Source organism: Lemur catta, chromosome 5 (assembly GCF_020740605.2).
Source record: "Lemur catta isolate mLemCat1 chromosome 5, mLemCat1.pri, whole genome shotgun sequence".
Classification (NCBI taxonomy): Eukaryota; Metazoa; Chordata; class Mammalia; order Primates; family Lemuridae; genus Lemur; species Lemur catta.
The window spans coordinates 32450034-32468433 of NC_059132.1; the positions used below are offsets into that span (position 1 = coordinate 32450034).

The window sequence follows — 18400 nt, forward strand, 5'->3', positions numbered from 1 at the left end:
TGATGTGAAACTTCACTCGTGGCCTCACAGTTTACGGGAATGCTGTGGGGACTCCTGAGCCCCCCAGTTTTCATAAATCTAGTCTCTATAAAACTGTATTTTCGTCTCTGTGTATTCTTTTATTTCTACATTCTATTATTTTCTATTTTCTATTATTTCCTTATCCTTTGCGACTACCCCTGCCTGAGGGACCCAATTTTTTGCTGGGAGTGTAGCTAACTCCCCGAAATGTGTCTATCTGGAAGCATCTTGCTACCAACGATGTGGAGGTGTGGCAAGTGTCCTGGGAAGACATTCTGCTACGCTTGTCCTCAGCCTGGGAACCCAGCACGACCAGAGGGCCCTAAAAGCCACACTGCTTGCCTCCGTACGGACACCAGAACCACAGAAAGAAGTCCGGGAAGTGAAAAGACCGCAGCCTTCAGGACCACGCCTCCCAGAGAGAAGAGCCCGGGGCTGCGTGGGAGAGAGAAGACAGGGAGCCCAGAACCCGGCGACGGACACTGTACTCCACTGGGCAGAACTAGATGGCTCACCCTGGGATGCCAGGAGGGGGCGGTGATGACACAGACACAACTGTGGGCTTCCGGCTGCTTACCTGTTCCACCTTGATATCATAATCTCCAAGGACTTTTTTGCCACGAAAGCACTTGGCCCTGGAGAAAGGAAAAAACCCACATGAATTAGTTTTGTACAAGTATTTGAAATCAGACAGTTACTAGCACAAAGAAGAGGACTACGGCAAACAGAACCCCAGGATAAGGGTCAAGAGACTCAGGTTGTGACCCTCACTCAGCTATAGGATCTCCAGGGACCTCAAGCAAACCACTTCCTCTCTGTTAGCCTCAATGTACCCATCAACAAAATAATCCAAAGCACTCTTTCACTCTCAGGTTTTGTGATTTTTATGACAACATCCCTGGTCTTCTGTCTACAGAGAGAGTCTATGCACAGAAGTAGTAATGTCCCCAGTGTTACTCTGAGTGAAGACTAGGTGTCTTACACATCTCCACAGCTCCGTATCGTTACTGATCCCATATTTCACTCTGATTTTCTAGTTGTTTTTCACGCTGAGGTTTTTTGGTTTTTAAAGAAACTGTTATTATCATTTTACCTCTTCATATCCATACCAAAAAGATCTGAGACAATTAATAATTTAAAAAGATAACTGACAAAATAAGGATTAAAGAATAATCAATGAATGAGAGGGAATTAATTTTAAACCCAACAGGGAGGTGGGGCAAGGGAGGAGAGTGAGAGCTGCTACAAATGAACACAAAACTCACCCTATATTTCTGAGCAGTCACGAAAATGGGTCGAGCTGAGTTGTATAGTACACTGGATCTATTGGACCTGCATGTTAATGCATTACTGGCATCATGGCTCCTTGTCAGCAGACTGTGTTTCTGCTTGTATTTATGTTCATTCCCAACTTGCCTCTAACCTGCCCTCCCTGCCTAAGATTTTCTTCTCTGCTCATCTACGCTGGTTCTCCCCTTGCAAAAAGGGCCTCTGCACACTATACCTGTTAGCTAGGTTGGCCTTGCATTTCCCGTACTTGAAATTTCCAACTGGCATATTTCACTGGAGGTTTTCTGGGAGTCTCCCCACCAAATAAAGAAATGAACCAATACTTATTGGGCATCGTGCTCTAGGAAATATACGCTAGTTGCTTTCAAGAATGTCTCATTTAATCCTCATAACAACTTATGAGACAGGGAGAAAGGTCTTCATTATAGTGATTCAGAGGGAAACAGCATATTCAGAGTCATGCAGCAAGTTGGTGAGAGCAGGCGTTCACACCCAGGTCTGCAGGACTCCGAGCCCAGTGCCCTTGCACGCCACAGCACTGTCTCCCTCTGCTGATTTACTCTGTCCCTCTTCTCTCGCACCACGAGGAAAACTGGCTTGCCATGTGTGCTGCTTTGCATTTTTTTCCCCATTTTCCGTCTTCCACTCAAAAGGGACTTAATGATGTTGTAAGCACTAACTAGCCTTACTACAAATACTTCCCACCCTGGTTCCTGTCAACTACCCAAGACAAGGAGGGCTATTTCCTTTTCTTTATGGGATCTGGAACAGCTTGTTCTAGGAAGTTGTCAATTTGTCCTTTCCAAGTCCCTGGTCACCCTCGAATTGCTCCTCTGAGGCACTCAGCCATCATGGAGCTGGGTCACTGAAGTCCATCCCCCAACCTCTGCCCCAATTCCTTAGCAAGCTTCACATCAGCTTCCAGGACCCAGATCAACATCCGCAGCTCTGTAAGCCCCTTGCGCAGGGGGCCTATGGCACACGCTGTCCCTCTGGCTACTATTCCATCTTATTTATGGGTTTAACTAATAGTCTACGCACGGCACTATCACTTGTTTGCAGACCTTGGACTCCACAGGTCTTTGTCCATGACTATAAAAAGCAGGAACTAGAGTCGATGACCTGTAAGGCCCCTTTCTTTCATTGGTGAGGTTATGTCCATCTTGTCGTCAGCAATGCTTTTCTGATGGTTCCTCCTATCGTCCTGTCTCAAAATAGCTCTCCTTCTGCGAGGTAAGTCTCAGAGACATTAACAATAACCTCTCAATCCGAGGGATGTCCTGAGTTTTCAAAGCACATTCCTTGCCTTATTTCTTCCTCACTACTCTGTGAAGGAGCCAGGAGTGGTAGTCTGTTTGACCAATGGTGAGACTAAGACTCAGAACAATTAAATAATATGCCCAAATCACAGAGAAGTTCATGGGAGTTAAGACTAGAACTTAAGATGTAAGAGTTTACTTCTAGGTGCTTACATGCTGCCAAATTTTCTACTTCACTCATTTATTTTGTGGGTTTTAAACACTGATATCAAAGTATATTTATAGATTCTGGCTGGGTTTATCTGCCACTTCCCGCACCTGCCCGTTGACCAACTTGGCTAATGAACTGTTCTCATGCCTTCCCTCCACCCCCACCTCTCCAGCTATCCTAATGCCTTTTCCTTAAGGTAATTTGTCCTGTTGGAAATCTTAGTCTGTGTTTCCTGGCCCCGGGTCACTGACCTCTCTTGGCTGAGCCACGATTTATAGAAAAGGAGCCAAGATGGCAGGCAGGTGGGGCACAGAGCCCTCTCCTGGAGAACCAGCACATTCTCACAGCTCCTGGCCCTGGGGCATTTCGGTTTCAGGTATTTTCATGAAAAAATTGTAACTTGCTAGCACATGACAGAAGTACTTCCTGACAAGATGAGAGCACTGGTAGGAGCCAGTGTGCTAGAATCCAGAGGATGGGCACTGGAATCTCAGTCAGGGATATGAATCGTAACTGTACCCTTTCCTGGCTGTGGGACCTTAGGCAGGAGGCTTAAATCTTTTAAAACATAGATTATTATATGGCTAAACTAATCAATCTATCTTCAAAAGTATGTAAACGAATAAAAGGAAAAATAAAATTTTCTCTTTTTTCACATTCCTTTCTTATCACACATACTCCCCATTATCAGTTGCAAGCATATACTTCCAGGTGTATGTGGGGAAATGTATGGATATATATGCATACATATATGCTTCAAACATATACATGTGGCATCATGCTACATACACTTTTTTTCCAACTGATTTTGTTTTTTGCACTTAAAAATGTATCTTAGTGATATGCTTTCAGCACATACTGATGGGCCTCTTTAATACCTGCATGAAATTCCATTTGAAGGGTTTATAGTAACATAACCAATATTTATTGGTGAGCATTTAGATTTCCAGGCTCTTGTTTCTGCTGTTACAAACAGTGCTGTAATGGCTTACATTTAAAAATATATCCATAGGATGAACAATGTATTGCAAAATTGCTGGTACAAGGAATAGATGCAGTTACAGTTTTTACTGATATTGCCAAACTGCCCCCCACCCAAGAAAAAGATGACATCACTCTTACCAGCATTTGGAATTACGAGAAAGTTACTCTACCTCTCTTAGTTTTCCCAGACAGTCCCTTGCATGAGTTAGGAACACAGAAGGTGCTCAGTATGGAGTTTCTAATTGGCAGTCTTGTCAAATAAAGCCAAATTCATCTCCTTGGGCTCAATCCTAAACAGAACCCAAGATGTACATCCTTGAAGCACAGACTAAAAATAATCTGTGCTGCCTGTGTTGTCAATTTCCCCCTATTGTAACATTTTCTTAACAAGCCTAGCAGCTGAGGCTCTATGTGAGTTTAATGGCTTGCAGCTTCCTTGATGGACCAGGTAATAAACCATCTCCCCTTATTGCTAAAATGAGTAGAGGCTTCTAGATTTAACTCTTGTTAACTCAAGCAAGTGACAAATTTCATCAATTCCCATCCACCTACCAACTAGGGCTTGTGAGGCTGAGGAGCATGGTATGATTTCAGAGGCTTCTCTGCTAATGCTACCTCAAAACTTGGCTCAACCCAGGCAAGCCCACTTTAAGTACTTTCTCTTTTACGCATGAGATAATGAAGAAAGTTCTAGAAATAGGACCCAGAGATGCTGAATTCAGGCCTACTTCTACCACTTCTCAGCTATGTGACTTTGGGCAAGAAACTGCCTCTCTGAGCCTTTGTTTCCTCATTTATAAAATCGGGCTAATAATAATTTTAATAATAGTGAACACTATTCTAAGTGTATTATGTATTTTACCTCATTTAATAATATCTGGCTCACAGATGGTTATGAAGACTTAATGAAATTAGATGACACAAAATTGTTTCGGAAATTCTAAAACATGCAAATATCAAGTACTGTTAACAAAATGCAGCAAACATTTATGCTGTTTTACTATTTATTACTCCAGCCAACATGGCTTCTTCCTTTTCTGAACTTTCATGACATTTATTGTCTGCTCACAATGGTTGCCTCACAGCATCATCATCATCATCTGACACATGTTTCAAAGCTGGTTGTCTAATAATGTGACCCCCTCCTCCACCTCTACCCTCATACCACTAGATTATATGATAATGCTTCAGAGCAAGGACCATCCATATGTGAGTCTTGGGTTTTCAAGAACATTTGCATTTTAAATATTGATTATGTCCTGCTGTTTGATTATATGCTCTGAGCTTAGGCCTATGCAAATATAATCACCGCATGTATAAATTCCAAATCCTTTACAGAGCTGTGCCTTAGTAGGTTCACAATCAGGACTTGCTATTGACTAGGGATGGTAGGAGTGGGGGTTTAGGCTGCACCAATGCAGAAAACCAGAAGAGGCCCCCTCAGGACGGGTGGGCTATGTCTGTTTCGACAGGCCCAGCCATCTTCTCCTCTCTTTTCACATGTGCCCATCCAGGGGGTCAAGTTCTTTCCTATCCTTCCCCACAGGAAAATCTGTTCTCAATCTCCATCTGCACTGGAGCTAAAGGATCTGGAAACAGCTTAGAGTATAAATCCTCCCCAGATCACTGAAATGTGCACAAGGATCAAACCTCAAGCTAGAAGATGACGGCGCTAAAGATGGATTTGCAGGCTCCACGTATTTAGGGAGCAGAAGAATTTCTGAGAGCTTTGGAAATAGTCCAGCCCTAGTAAATGCCTGGCACGTGTTTAGACATTTATCCCTAACAAGGTGCTTAGTTTCTGGCTCTCACTGACTCTGACTCAGGCCTTGTTCTTTTGACCAAACATCTCAAGGCTTCAAGAAGTTAGAAAATACACTATTAATAGAAATAGTAGGAGCGTCCTATTTCCCACCCGATACTGGAACGGGGAAAAACCAAGCCCGCCTGTCTCGGCGAGAGTGTGAGCGCCTGCTGCCACCCACTGGCAAGAGGCGTACTGCGGACAACGGCGGACGCCTGCGTCCCGGCCAGGCCACCCCCGCGCTGCACTGACGGCTGGGGACCCTTCTGGCCCGGGATACCCCTCCACGTGCTTATTTGCTGCTCTGAAAAAGCATAGATCAATTGCCTCTTCTAAAAAGTGTGCGTCCATACACACCCCAAGGTGGACAGCTGTCTTCTTGCAACTTGTAGAAAGAAACGCTGTGGTTTGTTAGTAAATTCAGCAAAAATGTACTGAGCACCCAGCGGCAGGTGCGGGAAATAGAAAAATGCATTAGCAGTCGCCAGGTAGAGAAAGCACAGTCTAGACAAGACCAGTCTCCATATGGGTAATTGCTAAGGTCCCTTCCAACTCTTCAGATTTGTAGCTAGTGTTCACATTCCCACCTTTTAATATTTGCCTTTAAAAAAAAAATTTAAAGCACACAACTAAAACAATAACAACAACAAAAGTTACTTTGATACAGCCCAGAAAGATATACCGTGGAAAGTAAGTTTCCTCTACCTCACAGGTGAGTGGAGACTACAAAAGATTACAGTACAGGGTGTAAATTGTAGGGGAAGTATAGAGACAGAGCTATGGGAACCCAAGGGAGGAGCAGTTCTCCCTGCCTGGAGATGTCCAGGAAGGCTCCACAGAGACTGAGCTGAGTCTTACCGAATGAGTAGGAACTAGCCACGTAAGAAGGGGCACCGAGGTGAAAAGCGAGGGCAGAGGCACAGAAGCTATTGTGAGGCTTTGGGCGCTGCAGGGGCGCAGCTCACTGTGGGCTGAGCTGAGAAAGCTGAGATCCCGAGGTGGGGCAGAGACAGACTGCAGACAGCTTCCAACGGCCAGCCCAGTCGCTGGGACTTGAGGGCTGGCCTCCAGAAGATTTTTTTAAAACTTTTCATTGTGGAAAATTTTACCCTCCATAATCGTCAACATTTTGCCAATCTTTTTCATCTATCGCCCTCACTGTTTTTGTTGTTGGGACTATGGTGTGAGTATTTTAAAGTAAATCCCAAACATCATGCCATTTCTCCTGTCAATTTTCAAGTATGGTCTCTAACTGGTAATGACTACTTATTTTTATTTCTTTTCATTGTGGCAAAATATACATAAAAAATTTGTCATTTTCACCATTTTTAAGTGTACACTTCAGTGGCATGAAGTACATTCACAATATCGTGCAACCATCGCTACTATCTATTTTCAAAACTTTTTCTCATTATTCCAAACAGAAACTCAGTAGCCATTAAGCAATAACTGTCCATTCCTCTACCCCCACCCCCAGTCCCAGGTAATGTCTAATCTATTTTCTGTCTCTCTGAATTTGCTTATTCTTGGGTAACGACTTTTTAAATATAAGTACCATGCCCTTGTCTTGCCAAACAAAATTAACAATTTTTATTAACATCTTTACTGAGTCTATATTCAAGTTTTCCCACTGTCTCCAAAAATACTAAGATTTTAAGCAGAGAGGTCAGATGTCAGATATGCCTAAGATCTGAGAGACTGCTTTGTCTGGAATGTGGAGAAGACAGAGGGAATCAGGGTTCGGGATCGTTTGGAAAGCCGGTGTAGTAACTAGACTTCAGGACTTGCTATTTTATTGGTACTTGAGAAATCGATATCTATTGCACAGCACTCACCTGACAAGTCAATTAATCACTTCATTGATTAGGGGTAGGAACTTAGAAGCTAGCTGGGAAATGATAGCAACATTAAAAAATAGGAAATTAATGAAATGGCAGAAAGTAGTATATGACTCCCACTGTAGATATTTTGAACAGAGATATAAATGAGATCTAAAATAGTCAGGTAAGGCTTTACATCGGTGAAGGGGTTCTTAACTTAAATTTGGACTTGTTATCTAATTCAGGGGTCCCCAATCTATGGTGAGTTGTACAATTATTTCATTATATATTACATTGCAATAATAATAGAAAGTAAGGACACAATAAATGTAATGCACTTGAATCATCCCGAAACCATTCCCCCCACCCACCATCCATAGAAAAATTGTCTTCCATAAAAACGGTCCCTGGTGCCAAAAAGGTTGGGGACTGCTGATCTAATTCATAGACCATAAAACTTGCTTTCAGTACATAGAGAAATTTCTGTTATGGATAATTGGTTTAGGAATAAGAAACAAAGAACAGGAAGACATGAAGACGTTTCTGGATGAAATCAATGTTCTGTGCCTGGTCCTTTATATTATTATTCAGTGATTAAGTTGTTACATCAAATGCTCTGCAAGTAAGGCACTTCTTTGATAGAGAGCAAGCTGCGTGGTGTCTTAGTTAACATTCACATAAATGATCTGGAAGCGAGTACATGGGGAAATTGCCAGGTTTGCAGATGGCATTTAGCTCTTCCAGGGATTAAAATGCCAGGCTGATTAGGGGTAAACTGAAAGAAGATGTGGACGTGGGCAGGAAAGTGGCAGAGGAGTTTTAATGTGACTAAGTGTAAGAAAACACATTCAGGGGAAATAATCTTATCTGAGGATCATGAGCTGCAGTGCTCAGCTACAACCTGGTAAAGGAAACTGAAATGACAGAAGATTGTTCCTTTAAGAGTCCTGTGAGCTGTCACAGGCAAAAAACAGTAAGATTGAGCGAGTGAAAGGAGGAAAAATGTTAGTTATCACCAGAAAGTTTATTGGAAACCCAACACAAAGGGTTTCTCACTCTCTGGCCTCATCCTGCACAAGCCATGGTGCCTGCATATTTGTGATGTTGCATATCGGGTCCACTCACCTGAACACAAATGACATGATGAAAGTAGAAATCGGTCCAGAGAAAAACAGAACAAAATTAAATGGCTCTGATTTTAGGAGAGTGAAAGTAATTAGTTTTCTTCAGTCTGTAAAGGTGAAGATCCAAAGGGAACACACGGGTGTGGACAAGAGAAGGAGAACACCATACACAGGGTCACTCATCTCAGACAGCCCAAATTAATCCTCACGACATTTCCTGCCTCTTAGAGGAATGTCATCTCAATGTTACTGGTTTTATAGGAAAACGAGGCTCAGATGAATTAACTGACTAGCTTAAAGGCAGCAGTTAGTAGGTGGTAGAGCTAGTGAAATTAATTTCCAGCCCTTGTGACGATCCATTTCAGAGATTATATACGTCTTTAGATGGGGACTGCGCTCTACTCATTTTTGAGTTCCAATGCCTATCCTACTACTGGACACATAGTAGATGCTCAGGAAATGTTTTAGAGTATTGAATGGAATACAGATAGATATTTGGAGGTTAATATTAGAAAGGACAACCAGGCTCAATCTGACATAGAGTCCGGGGCTTGAAGACCTCTGAGGATATCCACTTTGTCCTCCAGAGTTTATGAAATTCCTGCAGGTGATCTGCAGGAAGGTTTCAACACCCTTAGGTGGCAGATGAGATCCCTTAAGGGAAGCAGCAATCCCAAAGCTCTGAAAATAACTAATTTCTGAGTAAACACCCAGCTGTGACTTCAGTTGGGAACAGCAAATCATTTTTTCTGAGCAGATTTTCTGAAGATCTCTATTTTGGGGAATAATGATGCAGTGTCACAAGATAACAAGATTATCAAATACAGAAAAAAAATTCTGTAAGTCAGGAGAACACATGATGGGAAGATTAGATGCATTTGTCTGTAATTATAGTGCAGCTACAGAACAGAATGCTTTGGAGTCACGGGACAGATTCTCTTTCCATGACTGGCTTGTGAAATTAAATCAGGCTGATTTGATATTGGAGAAAAGTGGGTCAGTTATAAAGTTTGCTTTGGAGAAAGATCAGAGAAATATAATTTTTGAAAGATATGGCATTACTTTATGCCAGATAAACAGGGCTCTTAGCATTGTGAAAGCTCCAGGTCTACCTCCAGCTCCACAAATCATATCCACAATCACCATTACCACCAAAGCTACACATACCCATCCTTTTGTAGCAGTCCAGATACAAGGAAATGTCCTCCATGATCTGGCCCCATCCTTCTATTTCCAACTGATCTCCCACTATTTCCCTCCTGCAAGTCTGCTGCAGAGTCTCCATGTGAATTAGAAAGAGGTACCTCTTCCTCTGGGCGCTGGCACAGGACACACTCCCGCACCGGGACACTAGGCTTGGTGAGCAGAATGTGGGGCTGCACTCTAGCCCCCATGCGTCATCCCAGACAGATGTCTCTATGCAGTGACCAGCCTGCACATGCATATGCAGGAGCCCTGTTCCTACTCCAGCCACCATGCAGACACTGCTTCCCAACTACTGCTTGTTAAACTACCACCCCTGTGCCTTGGTCCACTGTGGAATCACCCCCTCCTCATTCCTCAAGGTCCCAAACAAGTTCTTTCTCCCTTAGGAAATCTTCCCTGTCCTCCTCTATTGCAGTAGTTTCTCCTTCTTCTAAAAGCCTAGTCTGAAATCCATTGATTTGTCATTTTTAAATAGACACAGCCTAGCATCATCAGCTAATTTTTCACTTATGTGTGTCTCCCACCCTCTACTGTATCAGAACCCCCCAATGTGTACGCTGCATCTTACACTTCCTTCCTATTCCCCAACAAAACCTCACACCACTGCCTTGTACAAAGCACAACTATGATAGTTAATTTTGTGTCAACTCGACTAGGCCACAGGGTGCCCAGATATTTGTTTAAACATTATTTCTGGATGTGTCTGTTAGGGTGTTTCTGGATAACAATATTTGAATCAGTAGACTGAGTAAAGCAGATTGCCCTCCCCAATGTGTCTGGATATCATTTAATCCATTAAAGGCCTGAATAGAACAAAAATATGGAATAAGGGAGAATTTACTCTCTCTGCCTGTCTTCAAGCTAGAACAGGGGTGGGGAGCCTGTGGCCTTCTAGGTCTTTAAGTGTGGCCTTTTGACTGAATCCAAATTTTACAGAACAAATCCTTTTATTTTTATTAATACATTTTTGTTCATCTTTTATATTTTTATTTTATTTTTAAAATTAACATATTTAAAATACCAAGGAATAAAATAAGTTTCAGTGAAATAATCCTCCCAGATTGACCGGCACAATTAGAACATTAGTAAGCCATCAGGGCTAAACTGACAGCTGCTACACCCATGATTTAGTGCTAACCTCCCCCGCCTCACTGGGACCACTACCACATGAGAGTTCATGGGGGTGAGTGTGCCAGTCTGTTATCAGCTTTTGACAACAGTGCACTGTGTTTCTGTTTGAAGTGGAATTTGTGAACAGTTGCACAGGTCAACAGAATTTTTTAATTCTGTCTAACAGCCCATCATGTCAAAGAAGACCAAGAGAATGCTGAAGGAAGAAAACAGATTTTCTAATGAGCATTGGGAAATGCAATATTATCTTGTTTCTGCTAAAGATAAGATGATATGCTTGCTTTGTGATACTGCAATATCAACATTAAAGAAATTCAGTGACCATCAGCATTGTAACACTCATAAGGACCACAAATATTTTAAATTAGACGGAGAGGCGTGAAAGGTTGTATTACAGAAATTACAATAAAAGATGAAAAACCAAAGCCAAAGCTGTCAAGTAGCAATAAGACCTGGAAATAATGCCACCGAAGTAACTTGTAAAGTGGCTTATATACTCAGGGGAAAAAGGACGGCCATTCAGTGATGTAGAAATTGTGAAAGAATGCATTGTCGAAGTTGTAGGATGCTTAGACCCAGATAACATTTCAAAGTACGAACAACTGCCTCTTTCAAGGAGAACCATAACTGATTAGTAACATGAATTAGCTTTCAACTTAACAGAACAACTTCATGGCATACTTTGAAAGGAAAATATATATTATTCAATTGCTTTGGATGAATTAACTGATACTACTAACTCAGCACAGGTTTCATACTTCATTTGGGTCATAACTGAAAATTTTCTTTGCAATGAAGAGTTACTTGCTTTGGGCACCCTTGCAAATAGAACACAGGGAATAGGTATCTTCAACAACTCTCAGGATAAATATGGTGAAGTTGGACTGAATTTGGTAAATTCAGTGAGTGTATGTACAGACAGTGTACCTTCCATGACAGGAAAACATGAAGGGTTTACTGCACAGATTAAAAAAGTATTAACAGATCTAGATGCTCTCATTTCTTTTCATTGTATCTTGCATCAACAAAATCTCTGTGCTAAAGCTAATATTTTAAGTGACACTTTGCAACAAGTTATATTAATAGGTATTGTTAACTATATTCCTGCAAATGCAACATGGCATTGTGAGTTTCATAACATGCTAAAGTTGAATGATGAGGTATTCAGTGTGGATTTGCCGTATCATTCTAAAGTGTGTTGGCTATTGCAGGGATGGATGTTAGCCAAAATTTTATCTCTGTGAGAACAGATTGTTAAATTTTATGAAAAACAGAATCAGCAATGTGAATTATTGAAAGAAGATTTCTATAGGAATGCAGCATTTCTGCGTGATATCATGTCAAATCAAAATGACTTGAATATTTCTTTGTAAGGTAAAACTAAGTCTATGTATGAAATGTGGCCAAAAAATCCAAGCATTTCAAAACAGCTATCTTTTTGAGAACAAGTCTTCTTCAAAAGGAAATTTTGGAAGAATATTTTCCCCAGTTAGCAAAGGTCACTGATGAGCAGGATGATACATGCAAATCATTTGAGGAATACACAGCTGTTATAAACCTATTAATTGGAGAATATAATGAAAGGTTCACTGACTTCGAAAATCATGACATCAACTCAAATTAGCATTGCAGCCTCACCTAGATGACATCACCAAAGCACCTAAAGAACTATAGATGGAATTGATTGAGTTCTCAGTAGATGACATTTTAAAGTTTTCTTAGTTTGATGCTAAGAAAGATCCAGTTGAAATATGGAAAAATGCAGTAGAATACCCATGCCTTTGGTAACATGCCCAAAAGATGCTTTCTTGCTTTTCAACCACTTATTGCTGGGAATCTACATTCTCCTACCTAACCCAAATCAAGACACCCTTAAGGTCACAAATGACTGACACCCATCCAGACGATCAACTGAAACTGCAGACCCCCATGCTGCAACCAAATATTCAAATGCTTTCCAACAAAAAGCAGATACAACAAAATCATTAAAAGATTAGTTAACTTTAAAATTAACAGATAGTTTTCACTTTTTGAAATTATTAAGTACATCATAGATTTTTACAAAACAATGTACATTTTTAAGTATATCTAATTTAAGTTTCTTGAATGTGGCCTTATTTGATTACAGCTAAATTAATGCAGCCTTCCAACATGAAAAGTTTCCCCACCTCTGAGTGAGGACATTGTTCTTCTCCTGCCTTTGGACTGAGACTGAAACTTACGCCATTGCCTCTCCCTGTCCTCAGACCTTAAGATTCAGGCTGGAACTATATCATTGGCTCTCCTGGTCTCCAGTTTGCTGACTGAAGATCTTGGGACTTCTCAGCTTCCACAACTGTAGGAGCCAATTCCTTATAATATACATACACATACATATACACACACATATACATGTGTATACACACACACACACACACACACACACACACACACACACCTGGGCTGCTATAACAAAACACCATAGACTGGCTGGCTTAAACAACAGACATTTATTTCTCATAGTTCTGGAACCCAGGAGGTCCAGATCAAGGTGCTGGTGGATTCAGTTCCTGGCTTGCAGATAGCTGCCTTCTTTCTGTGTTCTCATATGTAAAAGAGAGAGAGAGAGAGAGCTCCGTTCTCTCTTCCTCTTTCTAATAAGGACATTAATACCTAATCACCTCCCAAAAGCCCTACCTTCAAATACCATCACATCTGGGGGGACACAGCATTCAGTCCATAACAACATCCTTAAGAAAGACCTATCACTTGAGTCCCGGCAGAGGACACTTGCCCACTCGGGACTTGAGGGAACAGGGAACCGTAATACATAGAATAATACTACACAAAAATACACGATACTATATGTTTATCAAATGACAAAAACAAATAGCCATTTACACCTTCTGGCTGGTGTATACACTCCCTGAATCCAAAGGAAGGAAGAGTACCTTCCCCTCCATGTTACACAGAAACAAGTTATCCATGCTGACTCAGAAACTCTGCATTTTCATCAACTGATGAGTGGTGCAGTGGAAAGAGCATGGATTTTGGAGCCAGACTAACGTGGGTTTAAATCTCAGGTCCTCTACTCACTATTTGAACTTGGGCTCTTTTACCTCCTTGTATCTTCATCTGTAGATTCTATAAGGATAATACTATTTCTAAAGTTTGTTAGGGTTAAATGACTCTGGTTTTAATGTATTTCTGAAACATGCTTAAACTTATCTGTCCCTCTTGGGCATTTCACTTCCTTCCCCCGATCTTTGCACATCCTGTTTCTTTTTAATGTGTGTGACTCAGCTTACCCATTCCCTCCTCAGTGATGTTTTCCTCACTATTTGAACTGAGATGGTCTCCCCGTCCCACAGTCAATCATTCTGTCTATATTATCTTCATAGACATTACTTCCATTTTGAAATTTTCCAGACTATTTGTTTATTATTCATCTCCCCAACCAAAATGTAAGTTCCATGGGAGCAGGGACCTTGATGTAGTGGCAGGTGCTGTATCAATCTCATGCCTAGCTCTGTTACAATGCCTGGTATGTGTCAGATACCCCAATACCTAGCACACCACAGCCACATACTTTGGGTCCCAATTTTCCCTCTTTTTATGTAGAAATTACTGGGTTAAACCATGGGCTTATGTGAGTTCTTTGAAATGGAGGGCATTTCAATAAAATGAATTCACTGTTTGAGTGCTGATCAGGCATTTATAAATATACACAAAAATATTATTATTTATTCCAGCGTGTGAAGGGACCATCCTCCCTCTTAATGTTCCATTAGTATTTCATTTAGGTTATTAAGTATGAAATGTCTGATTTCCTTAAGCATTAAGTTTGACAGTTGATATCTCTGACATTTCACTTTGACACTTCTTGTTTTATTTTTATTGTGAAGGCACATCCTCACTTTTTCAAATACATGTTTTGGCTTGTGATTATCTTTCAAAAAATTTTTAGAGCAATTTTTGTGAAACCATGGATAAATAAAAAATTCATGTTCTTTTCTTTTCTTTTTTTCCACACAAGCAGCCTTTATTGCAAAGCTAAGGATACAAAGTGAAAGTACGTCCCAGAGGAGGGATGGGTCTGTCTCCGTGAGTGGAGAAGACCCTGGGGTCTTACGTGTTATTTTCTAATATGCGTTCCATCATGGAACCAGTGCTGCACAGACAGCTCGAAATATCAACGAAGTGTTTGGGGAAGAATGTGGCTGATGAACACACAGTATGTCAATGGTTTGAGAAGTTCCATTCTGGTGATTTTAATCTTGAAAATGAGCCACGTGGGTGACCTGAGACAAAGGTGGATAATGACGAGCTAAAAGCTGTAGTCAAAGCAAATCTTTCTCAACCCATGCGTGAATTAGCAGCAAGGTTTGATACTACTATCCAACAATATTGGACCACTTGAAACAAAAGGGCAAGGAAAAGAAGCTGGACAGATGGGTTCTGCATGAATTGAGCGAGCATCAGAAGAGAAATCATCTCGCAGCTTCCCTTTCTCTGCTGTGATGACATAAAGGTGAACCATTTCCACACCACATTGTTTGTTATGTGTGATGAAAAATGGATTCTTTTTGATAATCACAAGCATGCAGCACGATGGCTGCATACTGATGAAGTGTCAAAACACAGTCCAAAACCAAATATTTATCAAAAATGCTAATGGTGTCTGATTAGTGGTCCAGTGCTGGTATTATCCATTACAGCTTCATGAAACCTGGTCAGTCGATTACAGCAGATGTCTACCGATTGGATGAAATGATGAGGATGCTTGTGATTAAGCAGACGAGATTGGTCAACAAAGACAGGCCAATCCTCCTGCAAGACAACACTCAACAACATGTTGCACAAACGATGCTGCTCAAACTACAGAGACTGGACTTAGAAACTCGCTGTCATCCACCATATTCACCAGACCTTGTACCAACTGACTACCACTTCTTCCAGGCTTTGGACCACTTCTTGCAAGAAAAACTATTCAATTCTCAACAAGCTGTGGAAAACGCCTTTCGCGATTTCATGGCCACTTGCTCTCCAGGCTTGTTCGCTGCTGGCATAAACACACTACTGTTAAGATAGCATAATTGTGTCGGGAGTTTAGGCACGTACTTCGATTAATTGTACTGCTTCTTGTTTGAGATATGATAAACTACACTTTTGATTCGAAATTGGACATTTCATATTTAATGACCTTAATAGATACAAATCAACATATCAGTTATTGAAGCGTTTATACATTTTGTTCTCATCATAATATGAGAAATTATAATAAAACATTCTCTCAGCCTTCTGAGAGGGAAAATTTTGCTTAGAGGCCTTTTACTTATTTTACTTATGAGGAAATAGAGGCCCAAAGAGAGGAAATATCTGTTAAGTTCAAGATCAAACAACAGTTAGAGGCAGACCATGTTTCCTTTACATCCCACCATGCTGCCTCCTTAGAGCAAGAAAGGCAACTCTTCCCCAATTCGAAGATTGGAATTCAACAGAGACCCCTAAATGATATAATAGCATATGGAAACCGGGGACCTGATTTCCATTCAGAGTGCTTGCGAGATCAAGTATGAGAAAGAATGTAAACAGCTTAGCATTACAGAAGCATAAGGAAGTTTTATTTATTTCTGTCACTTTACATTGACTCTGTTTATAATACTGCATCACCAGTGCACCATTCATAGAGCAAGGAAATAAACAAGGTCTCCCCACATTCTGCTCTCATTAGCAAAGGAGACTTAATCTTCTTTTCTTGGTCCAAGTGTAAACTGCTATGGCTGGAATCATCAGCCTACTCACCACCAAGGCTCAGCAGAAACATCCTTATAGCTCAAGGCAATAACACTTTGGATTTCCAAATCCAAACCCAGGTGGCACGTTCCATTCTACACTTTCCCAACTGGCACCGATTCAGGGAGTATTATTCACTGGAATAGGTACTAACGATTGAATTTTGGCAGGCTGGGAAGAGAACAGGCACTGGCCTGGAAGAGTCATGCCACAGTTTCCCAGATGCACTCCAGTTTATCGACATGTTCCACACAGGTCCTGAATGGAGACATGGACCTTAGACGCTATCCTCCCATTCTTATAGGAGAACAACTGGGGCTTAAAGAGAGAAGGTTGCCCAAGATCATGCAGTGGGAGCCCTGTGGGAACGCTGATGTTACACCAAGTTTAGCCCACAGTGGGAAGCTCATGCCTTCGCATAGAAGTGCAAAGATACTTGGTGCTGTTCCGGCTCCCTCCTTGGTGACTTTGTCCATTCTTTCAGCCACCTCTAATGAGCCATTGAAATAATCCTCACATTCAACAAGCCTTAAAGAATAGTTTTAAAAATCAGCCCAGGCCGGGCACGGTGGCTCACACCTGTAATCCTAGCACTCTGGGAGGCCGAGGCTGGTGGATGGGTCTAGGTCAGGAGTTCGAGACCAGCCTGAGCAAGAGTGAGACCCCGTCTCTACTAAAAATAGAAAGAAATTATCTGGCCAACTAAAAATATATATAGAAAAAATTAGCCGGGCATAGTGGCGCATGCCTGTAGTCCCAGCTACTCGGGAGGCTGAGGCAGTAGGATCGCTTAAGCTGAGGAGTCTGAGGTTGCTGTGAGCTAGGCTGATGCCACAGCACTCACTCTAGCCTGGGCAACAAAGCGAGACTCTGTCTCAAAAAAAAAAAAAAAAATCAGCCCAAACTGATTTGCTTGAAAACCTAGTTCATTTTATCCCTAGTGTTTGGATACATTCCTTTGAAAAGGTTTCTATTATTCAGTGCTGTTATAATGAAATATATTTTTAAAACCTTTTAAAATATTATAATTCTCATTAATTTATGCATGTAACAAAGATTCATTAGATTAGGCACGTGTCATTTTTCCAGCTGTATGCAAGGCACTTAGGGGGTAGGAGAAGGAAAGACCTCACCCAGCTCTAACGCAAAGAAGAATAAAAATAAATTAGCATTAACAAAAAGTACAGTGGATTAGGGTATAAGTACCAAAATTATATTAACTACAATAAAATTAATAATAGCTAATATTTATTAAGTACTTAAAAGTACTAGTTACTTTATACACTTTAGTGAATTAATCCTCATATCAATCATATAAGGTAGGTAGCATTATTAGCTCTCAATTTTACAGATAAGATAACTAAGGCACAGAGAGGTAAGTAACTTACTGAAGGTCATACAACTAACTACTGGGTGGTGGATTCAGGATTTGAAATTGGACAAACTACCTCTAGAGCAGATCTTATTAACCACTTCACACTACTTCTAAAATATGGCATTATTCAGAAAGAATTTTTAAAGAGCATCCATTAAAAAGTCTCACAGTTTACTAATAATTTTCTAACATATTCATTGTTCAAGGTTTTTAATACATGATTTTCTATTACATTTGACTTTTTAGATTAAATATAATTTTGTAATAATAATACTTCCAAGGAAGTATGACTTTTGTAATAAAATAACTTTGAAAGTGGACACTTATGTAAGGTGGTAAAGACAACCAACAACTTTAGATACAATTTGATACTTTTCTCACTAATAATCAACCTTATAAA

The 18400-nt window shown here is 40.8% G+C and overlaps 1 protein-coding gene across 1 annotated transcript in view; it reads right to left on the reverse strand.

Annotated features, from left to right (window-relative positions):
- Positions 1-18400, reverse strand: part of SYN2 (synapsin II) — a 168988-nt gene that overhangs the window by 46384 nt on the left and 104204 nt on the right. The window contains exon 3 of the mRNA XM_045551451.1: positions 599-656. Within this exon, the coding sequence (XP_045407407.1) occupies positions 599-656 (58 nt within the window). The remainder of the gene's footprint in view (positions 1-598; positions 657-18400) is intronic.